The sequence below is a fragment of the Microtus oregoni genome, unplaced genomic scaffold (genome assembly GCF_018167655.1).
Source record: "Microtus oregoni isolate MIOR12 unplaced genomic scaffold, Mior012 000002F_ref0000024, whole genome shotgun sequence".
Taxonomy (NCBI): domain Eukaryota; kingdom Metazoa; phylum Chordata; class Mammalia; order Rodentia; family Cricetidae; genus Microtus; species Microtus oregoni.
The window spans coordinates 59543363-59564539 of NW_024543061.1; the positions used below are offsets into that span (position 1 = coordinate 59543363).

Genomic DNA, 21177 nt, shown 5'->3' on the forward strand with positions numbered 1-21177 from the left:
GAGTCTTTTCTGAGACCAAACTTTCCCTGGATATGGTCAATCACTTTCCAATGTTCTGTCTAGTTTCCAAAAGGAGGAAAAAGGAGAAAAGGGTACGGGCCCTTTAAATCTAAGAAGTTATTTCAGTTGGATGGGGGTACAGTAATGACTTCCTGCTTCTGTGTTTACATACCAGTGATTAGAAGCATCAATCTCTGCTGAGCACAGATCTTTGATGTTCAGGAAGATTCGCTTTTCCATCTGCTGTGGTCCCCACAGGCTCCATGCCAGGTGCCCTGGATGAGGGTCCAGTTGCTGTGCCAGGCTGGATGGGGCATGATGCTGCTGCTGGGCTGCAAGCTGAACTTGCCAAAGTTAAGTTGGCTGTTCAGGCATTCCTCTTCCGGGATTCCAAAGCATCAACAGCCTCCAAGCTCCAGGGGAGTTACAAGAAGCCAGAGTCCAGCAGACCAGTGGTTCCCTAGGCAGGAGGCAGGTTCTGGAGCAGCTTCCCCCACCTCCCGGAATCCCTGCAACCATTCTGTTCTTCATGGGCTTATTCTGGGTGCTTTGCTTGACCCAGTTTACATCGTCATGGTAACCATGCATTTGGTGGCTGCAAAACACATCCTACTTTCTGTCCCCTTCCCCAGTATGTCCCCCTCCCCACTTTATCCAAGATCATTTACGTAGGGGACAGCACTACTATTTCCTGAGCTAACCATTTGTTTCTCTCGTTCTGCCTCCTTATTCGCCTTGGGCCATTTTTGTTGACCCTTTACAGATGAAAGAACATCTTTGTGAGAACCACTGGGGTCGTGAAGTTAGGGAATTATGCTGGAGTCACATCCCTTATTGTCCCCTGCTTTGAAGGATCCGATGCAAGTGAAACAATGAATGTTAAATCTATTTCTGTGACCTGCAGGAACAGGAGACAAGACAAGGAGAGGTGTGGAACAGGGGAGATACTGATTAAACCAAGAGCGACATTGTTAAGAAATTTATTTGCAATTCTTTTTTGCGTTTTTGTTTGTTTTTTAAATAACATCATTCCTTAGATAAAAATGCAATCTTACAGGAATATACAGTAACGTCTCACACAGAGATGGACCCTGAAGCTCTCCTTGAAGGTTTCCCCTTCTAGATTCCCTGGCCTCGCTCGAGGGGGAGAAGGCGCAGCAGGCAGGGCCTTTGACAACAGGATTATTGGATGATCACAAACTGTACAATATTTACAACAGTCGGACTGTGGTGTCGTGGAGTCTGGAGGGGCAGGCATGGGATGTGCAGGTGTGTATGAGCGACACAGAGGCCTGTTCATCTTTCCGTGCCTCTCTGGGAACAGGCATGGCACATGACACAGGTTTTCTCAGGGACATGAAGTGGACTGAGTAGACACATGGTGCGTGGGGGATGGGCGCAGCGTGATGTGGACCCCTGACATGGAGGAAGTCTTCCTTAGCAACACTGGCAGATCAAAGTAGAATTGCAGTACTATGGGAGAGGCAGCGTTCACTCCTGGGATCTATTTCCCAATGGCTTCTTTCCCTGCAGGTTGCTCTTAACTGCTATGGTCACAGATGTGTGTAAACCCAGCGGTTTTCCTGCCACACAGGCTGTTCAGGGCGGCAAGCAAGCAGCTCACGCACGAGCTGGGCAGGGTAGATGGGTGCATGGTCTGGCGGGAAGGCTGAGAGGGGGATTTCAAGTCTGGGGGATGGGATGCAGGTGTGGTTGTGTGCTGGGTGGGGCACAGAAAGTGACCCATACATAGCCTGCAGTCCCGGTGATGCCTTCTAAGGGGCCCTCTGCCGGGACTGCTTGCTCACAAATCACCTGTCCTCAATTCCCAAGGGTTCTCCCCTGTTTTTAACTTTGGTGTGGTTCTCCATGCTGGGAAGTCTTAGGAGGCAACATAGAAGCTAAAGTGCTTGCCCAGCATGCACAAGGAAGGCCCTTGGCTCAACCCCCAGTACCTCCACACTGCTCCCCAAAAAAGGAAAAGAAAAAAGAAACTACCCTCCAATTTCCTATAGCCTCTGTTTCCCCCAAACCGTCTGTGTAATGACCCTGCTGAGGGAAGCATCAGGGAAGTTTTAGGTGGCAAATTTGCATGAACTGGACTCATTTATGCTGGAGTAGAGAGCTCGCCACCTGGTCTGTAACCTTTATACATTCATTCATTTAGATTCTGGGAAACTGGGGTGCATACGATTTCCCGTGGGGATGAGGGGGTTACACATCTGAGACGGGTTGACTCTGGTGATATGACATTTCATATTTTCATTGCAATTTCTGGCCTTGCCTTCCTTATTGCTAGCAGAGACCTAGAAGAAACATAACAGGAAAAATCTCAATTCCGACTTTACTGTCAGTATTGAATTGATTTGCAATGCTTGATCTATCCAGCTACATACTCCAACTCCCTTTCAGAGATGGTACCTGGTCTTCCTCACATACCAGGAAGGCCAGGCCTTTATCATGTACTATACGAATCAAATCTGTTAAGATGGCTGGAGGAAAAGAGTGGTAGCACTTCCTCACTGTAGATGAATAAATGGTCACCATTTCCACCCATGGAAACTGTTCTAGTTTCTTCCACACGTTCCCCTTCAAAGGTGTTCTGTGCTTTTCTGTTATAATAGGATATCACCTACACATGCACTGAGTGCATCCATAGCTGTTCTGGGACATAGAGCTACAGACTGAACAGGTTGAACATGCCTACCACGTGGCCAACACCTCAGCACTTGTGCTTTAGGGTGTGAGTGAGTGTGCTTCAGAGTGTTGTGTGTGTGTGTGTGTGTGTGTGTGTGTGTGTGGTGTGTTTCAACTGTCTCCATAACAAGGTGAAAGGCTATGGCCTAAGAAACACTGTAAGAATTTGCAAATGGTTCCTTTCACCTCTGTGTTCCCTTCACTGGGCTTGCAGAGGAGGAGGAGGGGGAGGAGGAAGAGGAGTAAATGATAAAGGAAGGGAAGGTCCCTGTTACTGACGTCATAGATAGGGTGCTTTCCCCTCCCCGCCCACAACCTTCTAGGACCCCTCTACCATGGCAGCTGCTGTAGAACATGGGCTTTGGTGAGGGAGACCCAAGTTCCCCCAACCACTTTCCCATTGGCAAACTCTTTGGCGAGGTATGGCGGAGGGGCCTCATATGGTCAGGTAGGGACCATATATATCTCTAGCTAGGTTGATTTAGCTGGAAAAACACTCAGGGTAGGAATTCATTTTTCACAGCTTCCAAAGCAGATTATGGAGTCATCGGCCTTTTCTAAGGCTTTCCATAAGATGAGGTGACATGGATGAGGTCAGGATGCACCCTTTCCTCGCCCTCACTCCCCTCTAACTCTCTCTGTGCTGATGCCTGCTTCCGAGCCAGAGCTTTGTTGAAGACAGAATCAACCAGGGTGCTTACAGCCTGGGCTCTGAGTAGCTCTTCTGAAAGCTAGACGATCCTTCCTCAGGTCAATTGTTTCTAGCTCCTGAATGAGGACATTTCAGTCACTCAAGGTCCCAGGATGGAAGGTCCTTCCCCTTGGTGACATTTGAAATGTGGGATAAGAAGGCTAAAAGCCCTGATTATCAGATTCGACTCCATGCTTGATCTGGGTCCTTGATCTCTTGGCCTGCCTTTAGGAGCAGTGGAGTGTATCTCCTGGCCTCTGGACAGCAGCCACTTTCCTTCTACTGACTTCCAGCATGTTCTCAAAAACGTGCTGATGTTGGCAAAGGAAGGGCTGCCTACTGCATTCTGTTAGGGTGTCTGGTACCAGGGGAAGGTAAATGACAGAGTTGGGCCTTGGATTTGTCAGGTTACGATGGAAACCACAGCTAAGAGGGAAGACATTTACAAATCAAACAAGGACCAGGAAAGTCTCTCTCTTTTAAGCTGAAAATATGAAGCACCTTCTAGGACTAGGCAGAAAGGAACCAACAGGACTCTGTCTGTATAAAATGGCCACATACATGAACAGAGCATAAAAGAGACAGCTAATCATGGAGATGAGAGTACAAGCCCTTCGCTCCTCTGGTCCCTTTGGTCCCCAGCTGCGGGCTAATTCCCTGCCATCTAGGGGCTACCGCGATTGCAGAAGGCCTGCAGTTCCATTTAGAAGAGTCACTGGGAAAGCTCCATGGTGGGCGGGGAGGAGAGCTAATCATGGAGATGAGAGTACAAGCCCTTCGCTCCTCTGGTCCCTTTGGTCCCCAGCTGCGGGCTAATTCCCTGCCATCTAGGGGCTACCGCGATTGCAGAAGGCCTGCAGTTCCATTTAGAAGAGTCACTGGGAAAGCTCCATGGTGGGCGGGGAGGAGACAGTCTGGCATACTGTTCAGTGGCTCTCCTACTCACTGCCCCCTCTGTCCTGGCCACAGGCAGCATGCATTAGTCTTATGTAGGTGGTCATGACGCCAAGCATGAAAGTCCCACTGTCCACTGAACCTTCTTTCCTCCTAACAATAAAGGGCAGGGGCCCATTGTCCCTGATGGTGCCACTCTTGCAGGGCGCAGTGTATGCGTGAAAGGCTACTCTGTTCTTCTTGGCCACAGAGGAGAAGGCAGCCTGTGGGTATGACTGGTGAGGGGTGGGGGAGTTGGGGAGCCACACTGGGCAGAGTCCTGGTAGGGGCTGCAGAAGCTTGGCCTGTACCTTGTGTCATTGGTCAGAAGACTGGCAATGCAGATCAAAGCTTCTACAGGCAGTCAAGGCAGCATGGGGAGAGAGTATGCAGCCTATGCATGTCTGTGGGTAGGAGCAATCAAAACACCACATTTCCCTAGGGGTCAGATGCGTGCCAGAACCAGACAGCCAATCAGAGGGCTCACCTCTCCATCGTCACTCTAGGCACATCAACAGTCTCGGAAACAAGACAAAGGATGCCGTCTAATCCTTATATCTAGAAGCCCTTATGGTACTGAAGAGAATACATACACGCTGGGTCGACGGTGCACGGGGATTCAAGGAGAAATGCTGTTTCTAGACTCTGGTTAACCTGTGAACACTGCCTCTCTATGCATTTTCATGAAATAGCCCACGAGAGCATTATCACTGAGGAACAACCTTGCTGAATTTCTAGCAGATTCTCACATAATTCCCCAAATAGGCTGGAAGGACCCTGGGACCAGAAGATATCCTGTACGTAGGTAAATTCTGGGTGAATGGTTGAGTCTTATTTTCCCCAGAGCCCTTCCTTTCCAACCATTCTTGTTAAGACACAACTGAAGGACCTGGTACTATTGTAATGGTTTCTGAAGGCAGACATAGAGGAGCCTAAATAAAAGTCCCACACAATCTATTCCTTCCATCCCTATGAGATCCTGATGTCCCCGCCTTCATCAAGATCCCTTGCTTTTCCGCCTTCCTGCTTTGGAGGAAGGAAAGGATATAGTTTCTAGAAGGATCACAGGCCTACCCAGTCACCTTTACCTAGCCACGGCTATGGCTATCCATGTTTGGGCAGATCATGGGTCCAAGAAGAATCTGTCCTACCTCTGCCCCAGCCTGATTGTCACCTCATCCTCTCAGTTAAGATGTGGGCTGTGGGAGTGCTTGACAAATTCAGCCACCTCTCCAGAGGAGCATCCTGAACAAGTATCCACAGAGAAGGCAGCACGTGAAGAGCTGGATGAAACATGCCTGATCTTGCAAAGCAAGATGTGGCACGGACTGTCTTACCACGCAGTTTTTGGAAAGATTGAGGGGAATGGAAACAAGACACAAGATATGCAAAAAGGTACCTCCCAGACCTTCCCACGGAGAGCAGGGTGAGGACTGACACCGGGGACACCTTTGTTCACTTTGCAAATGAAAGAAAACCATCTCCTCCCCAACCACAGGTAGAAAAAGCACTTACGAGTTCAAAGGGAAAGCTTGTCACACTCCAAATACAAAATGATTTACTTTACATGCAGCAAAATATACAAGAAGTGAATTTTAAAACAAACTTAAGTCATTATATTTGCTTGGCACAATTGCAATTCAGTTTTTAAAAAAATATTTGAAAAATACTGAAACTGACCTGAATTCAAGTATAACAGTTTCTTCAACAGAAACATTATCAATGCAATAAAACATTACACAGAATATATCGAAGCAAAATGTCTTCTTGAGTTTTTTCCCTTAAATTTTGTGTGTTTTAAAATAGAATTTTAATGCCGACACAACTCACAATCGTATTTTAAAATGGATATTATTGCATTGCTTTTGCATATCTCGTGGGACAGGAAATGCAGTTACCGATTCTCGTTTCAGAAGCAGAAGCGGAGACAGTGATTTGTTTTTGCTTTCGAATAGCCCCAGATTCAGAACTCCCTGCAGTCAAACCGGAACGGGGATCTATGGACTTTTGTGCGGGGTGGGGAGGACGGGGTGGAGAGGGTACGCAAGCACCGTGTGGGTGCGCGCGCGCACACACACACACGCACACACACAGACGACCCACTATGGACACACGTGAGACACACAGATGCTCATACATCCTCTCTCTTGAACCTGTCCATACACCCAGCTTAGAAAGGAGCCCAGTTCAACCGCTCAGGCACGCAACACCTTATCTAACAGCCCTGTTACCTGCAGATTGTGACTGTCAACCAAACCGGAAAGAAAGGGGGAGGAAGGTGCTGTTACTTAAGGAAATTACAACAAATTACTGGGCATACACAGAGCAGGTAAACTTTCCTGTGATGCTATTGAGCCCTCGGCTCCATGGGTGGAAAAAGAGGGGTGGGGGAAACCGCACCATTTGAAGAATATAATAAAACCAAATCCGACTTAAATAACGCAAATGTGGAAACGGTGAGTGAGGCTGCGCAACTGTAAACGCTCTTCTTCCTCCCTTCCCAGTGGGAAAGCACAACAAATACAAAATAATAAAGAAACCCAAACTCAGAAAACCGAAACATGCTAACAAGAACCATCAAACCGTGAAACCAAGATCACCGAGCAGCAGCCTGCGCCCCCTGGCCCGGCTAGCTGAGGGCGGTGGTGCGGTCTGCACCAGCTCCGGTCACCTGCGTCTACTCCTGCAGGGGACGGGTCCCTGAAGGGACCAAACCTGCATTACTGGAACCTCACAGCCACCTCCCCTACTTGGGGCACTGGCCTACTCCCGCCATAGATCTCTGGGTCTCTGCTCCATTGAGACCACCAGGCTCAGACAGAACATGTGCAAATGACTGTTTATACAAGCAAGGGGAAAACACCCTTTTGGTTAGGGGGATGGGGTCCTTTGGGCGGTGCTGCCGCGGGAAGGTGCTGGAGTCCTGCACCACGGCCTTGGCCTTCTCCCCTGACAAGCCGACTCCGCACACCGCCCAGCTCTGAGGCTTGTCCCGACAGCAGTGAATGAAGACGCTGTTCCGGTTACCTCCAGGTCACGAGAACAGTGAGGCACTTCTGAAACGAACCCATTAGGAACATTGAAACGAATAAAAAACACCCGCGTCTGGTCAGTCCTGCGGACTACAGGTTGCTGACGTAGGCCCTGCTGTCCGGGAGCGCCTCCTCGCTCCGGCCTCGCCCCAGGGCATATGCGCAGCTTTCGTCCTCCGGGACCACAGCCCTGTCCTGCCCTGGGTCCCTGCAGTTCACAAAAGGTAAGAGGGTGCTGTTGGGGCTCTGCTGGGCGCCCCCACTGAGGATGTTGTCTGCGGCGTTCTCCATCTCCTCTATTGTCATGTCACAGGCGTCAGCCAGCTCCTGGGTGGTGACCTCGATGAACTTGGGATCTTGAGCAAACTGTCCCAAGCCTTCTGAAATCAAGACCTAAAAAAATGAAGACAGAAGAGGGGCGTGGTCACTAGAGTTCCAAGCTCGGAAAGGTTGAAGTCACAGGCTGCTGTGAAGAAGAGCATCTGTGTGTACATAACATGTGCACATGGGCATGTGTGTGTGAACGTGTACATAAGCGCGCATGTGTGTGGGGTGTGCATGCATGTCTGTGTGTCTGTATTTGTGTACTAAGAGGAGCACTCACAGGAAAGTAGAGATGTAGTAGGACTGAAGGAAGTGGGCATGCATAGATAGATCAGAGGAGAGAGCTTTAGGTTGGAGGATATCCTATCACCAACTGAGAAAACTGGCAGAGGGGCTGTGGACTCTGTTTTCCCACAGACAGATCTTAGCCTGACCTTTCTTTTCTCCTCTCTGCCCCCCAAGACATCCTTCATGTTGCCCCTTCCAAGAAGCCTTCACCTTTATTTGGTGCTAGCCACTGCCCCCACCTGTCTGCTTCTCCAGGGCTGCCCGTGCAGGACACATGCTCCAGGACTCTTTGTGGAGGACACAAGCTCAGTTTTTGTTTGCAAGGGCTGCAGGTGACTAACATGTGTCCACCCTTCCTGCCAGCTGCTTCACTGACTAGCTAGAAGGAAGATCACTAAATCTCTGAGCCAAGGGGTAGAATGCGGCCATCTCTTTTTCTCCCAGGCTCTTGTTGCTCCTCCTCTGCCCGAGTCACTCTCTCTTCACCTTGCCTGAGTTTTCTACTGCGACCCTGCCTGTTCCGGCCACACCGTGCTAATTTTGAACCTGTTTGTCTTCATTAGCACAGTGGGAGCTCACGAGAGCTGAAACCTATTTCTCCAGATGTCTCACTACACCTACAGGCTCCACACCTGGGAAAACTCTCAGAAATTTTTGAGATGAATCGAGGACAATCAAGTTCAAGAATTAGTGTTTCTGAATTGGAAGGACCAAGGTTACTTGGTTACACTCCACTCCCAAGTCCATGTGACCAAAGGACAGACACAGCCTCTGCTTGGCACGTCCAGTGATGGAGGTTAGCTCCTTTACAGCCCTCTTGGGGAAAGCTGTGTCGGCAAGGTCTCTCCTCCACCAGTTCTCCTAGGAGATGGTTTCTAAGGACCTTGCCACACTCATTGAGGTCTGTTTCACTTTGTGAAGGGCCCATAAATGTGGTGCTAGGGTTGGAACAGATGCTCCTCAGAGGCAGAGAAATTGGGACGGTAAAATCTCTCTAAAGGAGGAACAGAAGCCAAGGAGGGAAAGCGCCATCTTAAACTTGGCCAACTCGTGCATTAGAATCACAGGAAGCCCTGAAAAGGCCAGCTTCCTCCGGCAAGTTTCCAAAGTGCTGGGACGTTGTTCTGAGCAGTCCGGGTTGCACACAGAGAACCCTTGCCCTCTTTGTGGGAACAAGCTCTGGTACACGTGAACACTGGGAGGCAGTAGAACCTCTCCTAGGGTTCACTGGTCTATGCTTTACTAAGGGCTTTCTCCCTGTCCACCACGCCCGACGCTATCATCCTGTATAGTCATGGTTGCAGAAATTTGTACAGGGAAGGAAGCCTGGCCTCCTTCCTTCAGCATTTCTCTAGTTTACCCACTTGACACCCAGTCTACTTGGGAAGCCAGGCTTCCTTCCCTGTACAAAAGTCTCTTGTTTTCTGGGGCCTCTCCCTCCCCAGGACCTGGAATTTACATACCGCTTCTACCAGGCTGCTGGCGCTGCCATGAAACTGTCTCCCTGGAGCTCCAGCCGGGCTGGGCACAGTGAGGGAGACCGGCCGGGCTCTCCGGGCCATGCTGCTGCCCCCACTACAGGCAGTGGTCTCATCAGACCAGGAGCTGCAGTGGATGGACGGGAAGCTGCTGTTGAGTTTCTCGCTGGACTCAGCCCCCTCCAGCCGTAGGGTGGGGATAGGCTGAAGAGGCCTGCCCCTGCTGCCTGGAGTGACAGGGGGTGTGGGACATGGCCTGGGGAACTTGGTAGGAGGATGGCTTCTCTGCAGGAGCGGGCTCAAACCTGCCACTGCCAATGCCTGTGGACATAAGACAAGGAGTTACCAGGAGGGTTCAGTCCTCTGCCTTCTGAGTAACTTTGAAGCGAATCATTTTCCAGTGAGTCCTGCCTAGAATTCTCAAAGTCCAAGTCCTGTCTACCTCACTGAGACCTGGTGTGAGGTTCAATAATATCCAGAAATATTTTAATGAGCATTTCTTTCTAACACAATGGCATTTCCCTCTAGCTTCAGGACCTTGCAATTAAGTATAACCGGTATCATCCGCTCTTTAGTGTGGCTCTGCCATCCACAGTCTCTGGATGTAGTCACTCTGGCTTTCCCTTTAGGGCAGAGAGGGCAATGATGAGGCGTTCTCCACAGCACCAGAGTTCACCAGGGCCCGCTCTATGCATTGGCCTAACGGCCAGTGTGAAGCCAAGCGTGATAAGGACTAGACAAAACCGGTAGCATTATTTTAACTTTGACGATGAGATAGGCCCATCGACAACGCCCGTCAATCTCAAGTGGAGTGCTTCGACTCCTGTTTAACAGCCGCCTGCACCACGATTCATGATTCCCGTGTCTGCTTTCTCTCTCCCCAAATGCTCCCGAGAATCCTGAGGGTGACCCTGCTTTCCCACTGCCACCGTGACTCCCAGCAGTGTCTACTGTTCAGAGGTGATATGTCTGTTAAAAAGAATGTCACTCTGTGGTGGGAACAGAGAGAACGGATTGGAGGTGGCACAGCGGTACAGAGAGAAACCTCATTTCCTGCCCGTGAGCACAAGGACAGAGGGACAAACCCAACTTGGAGAAATCTTTCTAAATAGAACATAGTGTCCCTCCATCCTCCTTTTCTTCCCTCTCCCCAGCTTACGAGCGTTCCGAGCTTCTGGGGACCTGGAAATCTAAGGGAAGAACAAAACTATGTTCATAATATTGGGAAGTTTATGATAATAATCCCTATTTAGACAGTGCTTTGGCTCTGAGATGAAGTTGTAGCAGTTTATAAAATACATTTGTGAGCATGTTACCACACACATTTACACATGCACACATGTACTAACAGAGATACACATGTACACACATGTATACACACGTGCAAGCATACCCCCCCCACATACACTGAAAGCAGAGGCCCCAAAGGGAGTTTGTAATTACAAAGCGGGGAGGGCTCAGGTTTAGGTCCCCATTTGCTGCAGGTAATGTACTGACTGTAGCCTGAAGTTCCTACTTGTTCTGTGTCACCAAGAGCGAGTGTGACACTGTGTTTTCACTTTCTCAGCTGTACCACGCTAGCGTAGACTTCATTAATTAGCCTCCTGGCCTTTTCTCCTTCGAGACCATTCCCTACCTCCTCTTGCCTTAGTCTCTTGGAGTGCTGTGATTAGCGTGACCACCATGCCCAGCTTTCCCTACTCTTAACCGTGCTGCTGGCGGGTGCTGCCATCATTTCTGCACTACAGTGGGTGGACAGATGGTTGTGACGCTCAGCTCCCAGGTCCCATCAAACCCCAGGTCTGACTGTCTCTGCTTCGGCGGCGTGTGCAGCGAAAGGCAGTGTGTGGGGGAGAGATATCTGCGCACTGTAAGGAGAAAGCTCAGAAGCCCTGGAGCTTGCGGTTACAGTCATGAAAGGAACCCTTGCCAGGATCTCACAGAGACGTCACAGACTGTGGTATCTGCAGAGCAGTGGATGGCCCTCCCGAGGGGAGTGGATTCCCAGAGACCTGAGAACGGGAGACATGGGTTCTGGGACCCCCCATCATCCTAGGGGGGGTAAGGCTTGTGGCCTGTCCACAGGTGTTAATACCTGATGGTGAACCAGATGCAAGGGCAAGGCTGTCTTCTGAGAGATGTCTCCCCCTTGATCCTTTGGTCGCTTCAGACATTCCAGATGGAAGGAGGCCCTTCGACCTGCAAAAGTGGATAAAGAACTAGAATCAGGGCATGGGTGATGGCACCAGCCTATGACAGCTCTGCCACACTTTAGATCTACAACATCTAGCAAACGTCATGTCTTAAAGGCTTAGTCCCTAGTTTGGTACAACTGAAAGGAGGAGCCTCATGGGAGCTTTTCCACCTTTGATGATGTGTCTTTGAGAGAGATCATGGGACGTTGATCTCTTTCCCTCTGTTATATTTCTGGCCAGGAAGCAAAAGGCACCTTTCCCATTATGATGCTACACCTTGCCACAGGCTCAAAAGTAATGAGTCGACCTTCCAAAACCGTGAGCTCAAAATTGTCTTTCTTATTTTTAAGCTGATCATGCCAGATGTTTCCCTATAGTGATAGAAAGCTGACAGAGAGAGACTCATTCTCAGGTGAGGTGCGAGGGCTAGTGCTATCTGTCCCAAGCTTTTTTTTTTTTTTGCCTCAGCTTATCTCTGAGACATCTGAGTAGTCAATGTCTAGGTCCCATTCCAACAAACTATGTCTTTGGAGAACTATCTTCCTGTGGAATAATCTTTTTGTACACTGTGAAGATGTGTCTTTGCCAAGGTGCCTTCTGATTGATTTAATAAAGAGCTAAATGGCCAATAACTAGGAAGGAAGAAGTTAGGCAGGACTTCCTGGGAGAGAGAGAAAAGAAGAGGAGATGAATCTAGGTATGCGAGAGACACCAGAGGACATGAAGAGAAAACAGGAGGTACAAGATGGAAGAGGGGTAAAAAGTTCACAGGCAAAATGTAGATTAATATAAACGGGTTAATTAAAGTTATAAGAGCTAGTTAGAAATAAACCTAACCTAAGGCCGAGCTTTCACAATTAATTCGTTTCTGTGTCATGATTTGGGGGCCGGTGGTCCAAGAAAGCCTGCCATATCATCTTGTCAGTGTGCACATCTACCAGCCCATCTCGAGAGGCCGCCTCAGTGGGCTCAGGTTCTCAGTTGTCCCTGGTGTCTGACCATTGCCACCCTGGAGGCGATGGCTGTCTGCATCTACAGGGCAGTCCGTGAATTTACCTAGAGAGGCAGAGCGGAGGAAACTCCTCTTCGGAGACTGCTGCATCTCCCTCTTGTCCTCCTCTGGGGATGTCAGCTGCCGGTTTTCATCATCCTGGTAGGAGAGACTGGAACAGAGAACCCTTAGCGCTGGCTCCTGAAGGATGAGGGGCGCCACCCACCAGGACAGCTGCTCTCCCCAGAAGCAGTTTCCATTTTCCTTAGTGAAGGCAATGCCCATGTGTGTGCCTATACTACAGGTGTGGGGAGCAGGTAGCAAGGTGTGCTAAGAGACTTGTGTCTGCACTTAGGCACTGTAGTTGTTTAACAGGCCTGCATGTTGCTATGGGGGTGGGAGGATGTCCCAGCTCTTGATACATATGCTGTGCAGGAGCCTTGTGGTTGATTTTTTTTTTGTTTATTGTTTTCCCATGGGCTGAGGGCTGGAATTGCAGGCCTCATGCATGCTAGACAAGTACTCTAACACCGAGCTGCTATCCCATCCCCGAGTCTTGCATTTCTAGTTTCAGCCAGTGGAGGCTCTCTTGGTTATAGAGAAGTAGGAAGAATTCTAGGCCTAGAGCATTCTTTCAGAAGCATCTTAGATGCTTGCCTGTCTTTACATAGTAGTTCTATGCTGTTCACTTTGGTAACGCTGCCCCAAGATTCCCCCACCTCTCCAATTCTTCTCTGTGTGACTATCTCTTCACTGTCAAAAGCATATATGTCACAGTCTGTAGTGATCCTGCAATCATCCGGTTTGTAGATAGCAGGACAGTAGCAGCAATTAAGACAACCTTCCTAATGCGGTGACTCTTTAATACAGCTTCCCAGGTTGTGGTGACCCTCAACCACAAAATTATTCTCATTGCTACTTCATGATTATAATTTTGTTACTGTTATGAATCATAATGTCAATATTCATGTTCTCCAAGAGTCTAGGCGAATCTCAAAGGGATGGCTACCCATGGGTCTCTGAGAACAACTGCCCAGGGCCTCTAGTTGAGGACTTCCAAGATTTTTGATGGTGCCTCATAATGAAAACTATATCATACCTATCCCCGGTATCAGACATCCCTAGCCATGTGAGACCCTGCACTTTTTTTGCAAGCCACTCTCTAATTCAATTTCTCTGTTACTGTAGTCGGTATTATTTTTTTCAGTGACTGTTGGCCATCACCCACTGAAGTCAATCAGTCTTCAGTTTGAGAAGCACAGTTACATTCCAGCCCCCAGTGGTGTAGATTAGATCACAGACTGCCACCACTAATACTCTTTTCTTAAGTTTACTTTTTTTTTCTTTTCTTGCAATGCTGAGGATGGAACACAGGACCAAGAGCATGCCATGAAAGCATCCTACCACGGAGCTAGGCTTGAAGGCTGACACTGTGCAGCCTGCTTCCTGACTCCACCCCTGCAACCAAGCACAGTGATTCCAAGAACATATATCTGTGCAGGGAGTTTGGGACATGAGGATCTCATATTCTTATGCTGCCCAAGCCGTGCATCTATTCCCAGCTAGATAAGCCCTCCCCAGTACATTTTCTTCTTACTTAGCTGTCCCCATTCTTGCAGACCTGACTTCTGCTTGGTCTGCTACACAACACCAGCTACACTGCTTCTGGGCTTGTTCAGATGTCTGTGTCCCTTGGCACTGGTACTACTCTATGGGCACTTGGTTAGAAAGGTCCACATTTTCTTCCTTTTCTTAGCTTCCTAACTAGTTAGTAAAATCTCCTGGATTTGAAGCTGGCCTTTTCGGAGTTAGGTAAGCATGCAGTAAAAATAGGAATCTCTCCATCCAGGCCTTTCTTAACTTTAAGGGCCCGAGAAGCTGGTGCATACCAAAGCACTTTCAGGAATGTGAAGGGTGTGTGCAGTAGACCTAAAAGTTTCACAAGGAGCCTAGAGAGGCACATACTTAAGCACACATGTCATAAACAATATTTACTCTTGTAGTACCTTTCTGTTGTCTTCTGCTGTTCTTCTATTTTATTTATTTGTATCAATTATTATTAACTGCATATTTATGAGGCATGGTGTGACCATCTGACATATGTAGAGAACATGTGATGACTAAGTCTAGGAGTTAATGCCCACTTCCTTAAACAGTAGTCTGCTGACGGGTATGTAATAGACAGTATTTCTGGGGTGCACTGTGCCAGTTCAGCAGACATGGACAGTACGGCATGAACGTTCCATCTTTTTACATTACTTTGGGTTTGGCACCTTTGAGGTCATTTTTACTAGGTATTCATAAAATATGTGCTGATCCAATTCTTAAGAGCACTGGTCCTAGCCAGTCAGTGGTGGTGCATGCCTTTAATCCCAGTACTCGGGAGGCAGAGGCAGGTGGATCTCTGTGAGAGTTAGAGGCCAGCCTGGTCTACAAAGTCAAGTTCCAGGATGGCCAGGGCTACACAGAGAAACCCTGTCTCAAAATAACCAAAACCAAAACCAAAAAAAAAAAAAAAAAGCACTGGTCCTTCTCACCAGATGAGCCCTACAGTCATCCAGTGGATCTAGATGGAAGCGAAATATTCCCAAGAGGTATGCCAATTGTGCCTCTTCTGGGCAGACTTAGAAGAAGCTATTCCAGAACACGTTTATTTAAGCATCATATATGTCTACTGACTCACACTAAGAAATACACCTATAACTTGATCTCACAGTTTAAGAACAATATTGAGAAGGCTTCCTGGAAGTGTTCTGCAGTGAGACCACTCAAACTGCAGAGGGAAGATGTTACTGATACGCCATTGTCTGTCCCAGAGGAGGGGTTGATGGGGGAGAGTCTTCTGTTTTGTGTTAATTTCATTGGTTAAATAAAGAGACTGCCTCAGCCCTTTAATAGGACAGAAAATTAGGTAGGTGGAGTAAACAGAACAGAATGCTGGGAGAAAGAAGCTGAGTCAGAGAGTCGCCATGATTCTCCCACTCCAGACAGACACAGGTTAAGATCTTCCCTGGTAAGCCACCTCGTGGGTTACACAGATTATTAGAAATGGGTTAGATCAATATGTAAGAGCTAGCCAATAAGAGGCTGGAACTAATGGGCCAAGCAGTGTTTAAAAGAATACAGTTTCCATGTAATTATTTCTGGGCATAAGCTAGCCATGTGGGCGGCCGGGTGCCGGGGACGCAGTCCCTCCACTCCATCAACAAGGGGTCTCAGCACTGCTCCAGAGCCCCCACCCTTTCCTACACTTTGGGTCACCTGAGCAGAAGGCTTACATATCTGTGGCGAGCAGGCTAGGCTCACTGCAGTACTCGGTGTCCTCACTCATCCTCACGCTGCAGGTCTCATTGGGGAACATCTCTTGACTCACGGAGGCCCCCTGGCTCTCTCGGGAGTGGCACCTGCAGCATCCAGAGTGGAGAAAGGCATCAGCATCTTCCAGCCCCCCCTGCCTCTTCCTCAGCAAGGAGGACGACCCTGGGCACAGGCAGAGATAGTCCCACGGCTTCTGATGAAGCCGCAGAGCCATAGATGCCACAAGCTATGTCGGGGCTGTATGGGAGAGTCAGGAAGGTCTGAATTCTGCCTTTGCTCACTTACTCTTCAGCCCAAGACCTTTAGCTCACCCCGTGCCTCAGTTTTCTCCTTGATGACACTAGAGTAACACATGCCCTGTCTGGTGTGGAGGCCTAGTCAGTGGACTGATTGTCACACAGCACGAGGATCTGAGTGCCAGCCTAGCTCCTGCCTGGAGAAGTAGAGGGCACAACTAGCTGAACGGGTGAGCTCCAAGTTCAGTGAGAGACCCTGTCTCAGTGGACTGTAATTGAGGAAGACATCTGACATCAAATCTCTGGCCTCTAAACACACACACACACACACACACACACACACACACACACACACGAGCGCATGTACCCCTACACAACCCTGAACATGCACAAAGACAGAAGTGGGGAAGGCTTGGTTTTGAAGCAGAGTTCTGAACTGTGCAATTATCACAGGGTTGTGGACAGCTGAGCCTTTAGGTGACTGTTTGAAACTGGTAAGTCCCTGGATCATATTCAGTGTGCTTTGTTCTGACTCTGAAGTGAAGACATGGGAAAGAAACTTCACATAGAGGGCTTGCTCTATGCAGGCAGAATAAGCCCGAGGCTGTGCTGAGCCTGGGTATTTCCTGAGCTAAAGAACCTGCCACACCTGAATGTGCCTTTGAATAGAATGCTGTTGCTCCTGGGACAGGTCCTCCTGCCCATTCGGGCATTTCTTCTCCAACTCTGGTCAAGTGCTCTTCCTCTCCCTGTGTGTGGTTCAATACTTTTCTGTAGCTCTGTTCTCATGGACCCGGCATATCAGGGCCCTAGGCCCATGAGAACCTACTGTTGTTTACTACACAGACACGCTGTCAAAAGTATTTATACCTAGTGCCCTGCTCAGCCTTGGTCAGGGACGCTTCTTTTAGCTGGGAGCAGCAGGGACTCATAGGTGAGTGCTGAGAATCATTTACTGTTGAGAGCTCAGTCCTAAACAAGACATCTGCATCACTCCTTCTGAGGGGAGAATGGGTAGTAAGCTGGAGGATTCCACTGTTTGCTGCCTTCGCACAAGCCTGGGTCTATCAACATGCCATCATGGAGGGGTCAGGGCTCAAGAGGCCACACCCTCCACGAGGAGTGATTGGCTGGGGGAGGAGAATGGGTAACCTTCAGTGTGTAACCTTTCACCCACTCTTATCCAAGCAACCCTAACTAAACTCAGCAAGCCACATAAAAAAGAAAGGCAGGAAAGTAGGGAGGAGACGAGTGGGAGTGGAAAGAGATAAGAGAGAGTGATGGAGGGCAGAATATGACGGAAATATTATAGATGTGTGTGAAACCGTCAAAGAAAAAGCTAGACAAAATGAAAGTTTAAAAAAGTTAGAAGTTCCAAAGAACAGTACTCAACTTCATATGGAAAAGCAAAAATCTCAGGCTAGCCAAAACAGTCCTATAAAGGAACTTCTAGAGGCATCATAATCCCAAACTTCAAACTCTACTACAGAGCTACAGTACTCAAAATAGCCTGATATTGTCAGAAAAGTAGACAGAAGGACCAACAGAACCAAATTGATGACCCAGATATCAACCCACATACCTACGAACTCTTGATTTTTGACAAAGAAGCAAACAAATATAAAATGGAAAAAAAAAAGCATATTCAACAACTGATGCTGGCATAACTGGATATCAACATGTAGAAGAATGAAAATAGATCCACATCTATCACCATGCACAAAACTCAAGTCCAAACGTATCAAAGACTTCAACATAAAAGCAACCACACTGAATCTCACAGAAGAGAAAGTGGGAAGTACAATTGAACATATTGGCACAGGAGATCACTTCCTAAATATAACCCCAGTAGCACAGACACTGAGAGAAACAATTAATGAAAGGGACCTCCTGAAACTGAGAAGTTTCTATAAAGCAAAGGACATGGTCAACAAGACAAAATGGCAGTCTGCAGAATGGGAAAAGATCTTCATTAACCCCACATCAGACAGAGGCCTGATCTCCAAAATATACAAAGAACTCAAGAAGTTGGTCATCAAAAGAACAAATAATCCAATAAAAAATGGAGTACAGACCTAAACAGAGAACTCTCAACAGAGGAATCTAAAATGGCTAAAATAAATACACTTAAGGAAATGCTCAACATCCTTAGTCATCAGAGAAATGCAAATCAAAACACCTCTGAGATTCCATCTTACACCTGTAAGAATGGCCAAGGTCAAAAACACTGATGACAACTTATGCTGGAGAGGATGTGGGGTAAAGGAAACACTTCTGCATTGCTGGTGGGAGTGCAAGCTGGTACAGCCCCTTTGGATGTCAGTATGATGATTTCTCAGAAAATTAGGAAACAATCTTCTTCAAGACCAAGTAATACCACTTTTGGGTATATAACCAAAGGATGATCACTCATGCCACAAGGACATGTGCTCAAATATGTTCACAGCAGCTTTGTTTGTCATAGCCAGAACCTGGAAACAACCTAAATGCACCTCAGCTGAAGAATGGATAAGGAAAATGTGGTACATTTCTGCTGAGTACTACACAGCAGAAAAAATAGGCATCTTGAAATTTGTGGGCAAATGGATAAATCTAGAAAACATCATATTGAGTGAGGTTACCCAGACCCAGAAAGACAAATGTCATATGTACTCACATATAAGTGTCTTTTAGACATAAAGCAAAGAAAAACCAGCCTACAATTCAATCCCAGACAACCTAGACAATGAGCACCCTAAGAGAGACATACATGGGTCTAATCTACATGGGAAGTAGAAAAAGAAAAGATCTCCTGAGTAAATGGGGAGCATGGGGACCATGGGAGAGGGTAGAAGGAGAGGAGAGAGGAAGGGAGAGGAGCAGAGAAAAATATATAGCTCAATTAAAATAATAAAAAAAAGTTAGAGTTTTTGCAAGGCATAGGAGGGAAGAGCTGGTACTAGGACTAAATCCTCAAAGGTGGGACAGAAGTGGCATTGCAGAAAAGGGTGGGGCCACCAGAGCAGGCATGGGACAACTGCTTCATCTTAATAATGCCCTAGGTGGAGCCAACCGTCAGAGCAGCACACACTCCCTGTGTGTAGAGACCTCCTGGGTCCAAGGGCTCAGCCTGCAATGTTGTTGGGTGGTTAGAGCAGCTAGTGTCCCAGAGTATATACCAGGTAGGATGGATGCCATGGCAATAGCCATTCAAATGCATGGGCCATGGAGACTTGCATGTAGCCACCTAGAAATGGGATGGTGTGAAAACCAGTGAGCAGGTACGCTGCTCTGTGGGTAGCAGATCAGGACACTTGGGATTTGAAGAGATGCCTGAAATTTTTGATTATAGTCTAGGCCAGCGGGCAAGGGAAAGGACAGTCATACTGTGAACTGGTAGGCTGGAAGGGCAGCGAGGTAAGGGTGATGAAGAAGATGCAGAGGGTGTCCTCTCCCATCCTGGCTCAGGAGTCTACAGCCAATGGAGCAGGTAAAGAGGGGACCTTTTAAGGACCATGCTTCCTTAAGCTACAGAGGTGGATATATTGCCTAGTCTCATCAGGATGAAAAGCCAGGCTTAGGGACCTGGGAAGGGGCAGGCGCTGGTTTTGTTGCACAGGCCCAAGTCACACATCTTGGAGAGTCACAGGTCAATATGCTGAGGAGGGATGAGGGGGAAAGGACTGTCAGAGGTATGGCATCTCAGAAGACATCTGGAAGACAGAGTAACTTTATCACTGTCATTGCGATGTGTGAGCAGGAGCGGATGGGGGGTGACAAGCTGGCTCCAACCTTTAGTTCAGAGCAGCAGTCTCCACCAGAGTTTGGCGGCTGTGCAGAGGCTGGGGGATCTAAGTCTGTCTTTCCTGGTATCATCTGGCTAGGGCATGTGAAGCCTCATGCCCAGGCCTATCACCCTGCTTACCTCTTAGAGCTGAGCTTCCAAGCTGCCTCCTGTACCCGGACAGCAGGGGACAAGGGAGGCCCATGGCCCTCCACAGTGCTGACTGTGCTGGAGTAGCCAGTGGGGTGGGGGAAGCGACCCAGGGCAGTGTTGTTGGCATTGTTGATGTTGGCATTGGAGCCTGTGGATGAGTAGCTGCTGGGGGTGAAAGTGGAGTCCACCAGTTTCTCATGGGACGGCGACTCCGTGTCGCCCTGGCTGTTTCCCGTCTTGTTGATGTGCAGCGGGCGCTGGGTCGTGAAGGTCTGGGGAAAGTTGCTCCTGCTGTCGCTCTGATAGTAACTGACATGGTTGCCAAACAGGCCTCCAGCCCTCTGTAGACAAGAGAGAGGAGTAGGTGGAGAAGGCTTCTCCGCATTCTCTCTCTCCTCCTTCCCTCACCCCCTCTAAGAAGCACAGACCGCAGGAAGTCATCTTGCCCTCCAAAGAGGCACACACTCTGGGCACATGGGAGAGGGAGGACTTAGATGCTCAAGGTTCCACAGTTCCCTCTACATGTAACACCATGATATGAATTCCCTCATGGGCCTGGGCAGGCAGGAGGTTGCTGGTCTAGAAGCCTCCCTGGAAGTCTGTTCCTAAGGGAACACCAGAGACTGAGGCTGGGTTTCAAGGACAAGTCTAAGATGAGTGTCTTTCACAGAAACCAGCTGCTTAGCTTGGTGGAGCTCGCTGTGGGTGCTGAGGGGTGGGAAGAAGGAACGGAAGAGGTGAACCAGATTGTTTTAATGGAAACACAACTGGTTTGTGGAGCGACAAGCTGTATTGGGCAAGTTGAAACTAAGAAGAAAGAGTTTACTGTACTGATTATAACACGACTTCCTTTCCTGTAGGGGTTCTTTGAGATTCAAAATCAGGAACAAATATTTTTCTCCAATATTTCTTCTTTGTCCTGGAGCAAGGGGTCTGGGGAATAGTGGTTGGCAAGGTTTGCCTAATGTGGTATCTGAAGGTCCTCGGGAGCCAGACCTGGGGAACTAGAAGGGAGGGAGTCGGATGGGAGACTGTGGGCTCATGGCCCAGCAGTGTGTGGATTTACTCACTGCCTTAA

General features: G+C 48.5%; 1 protein-coding gene across 11 annotated transcripts in view; it reads right to left on the reverse strand.

Annotated features, from left to right (window-relative positions):
• Positions 1-977: 977 nt before the first annotated feature.
• Positions 978-21177, reverse strand: part of Cacna1c (calcium voltage-gated channel subunit alpha1 C) — a 665087-nt gene continuing 644887 nt past the window's right edge. For all 11 annotated transcript variants that reach the window (XM_041642573.1, XM_041642544.1, XM_041642566.1 and 8 more), the window contains 6 exons: positions 20088-20440; positions 15908-16033; positions 12695-12801; positions 11539-11642; positions 9429-9764; positions 978-7746 (listed from right to left, as the gene is read on the reverse strand). In XM_041642573.1, the coding sequence (XP_041498507.1) occupies positions 7444-7746; positions 9429-9764; positions 11539-11642; positions 12695-12801; positions 15908-16033; positions 20088-20440 (1329 nt within the window). In that variant the 3' untranslated portion in view covers positions 978-7443. The remainder of the gene's footprint in view (positions 7747-9428; positions 9765-11538; positions 11643-12694; positions 12802-15907; positions 16034-20087; positions 20441-21177) is intronic.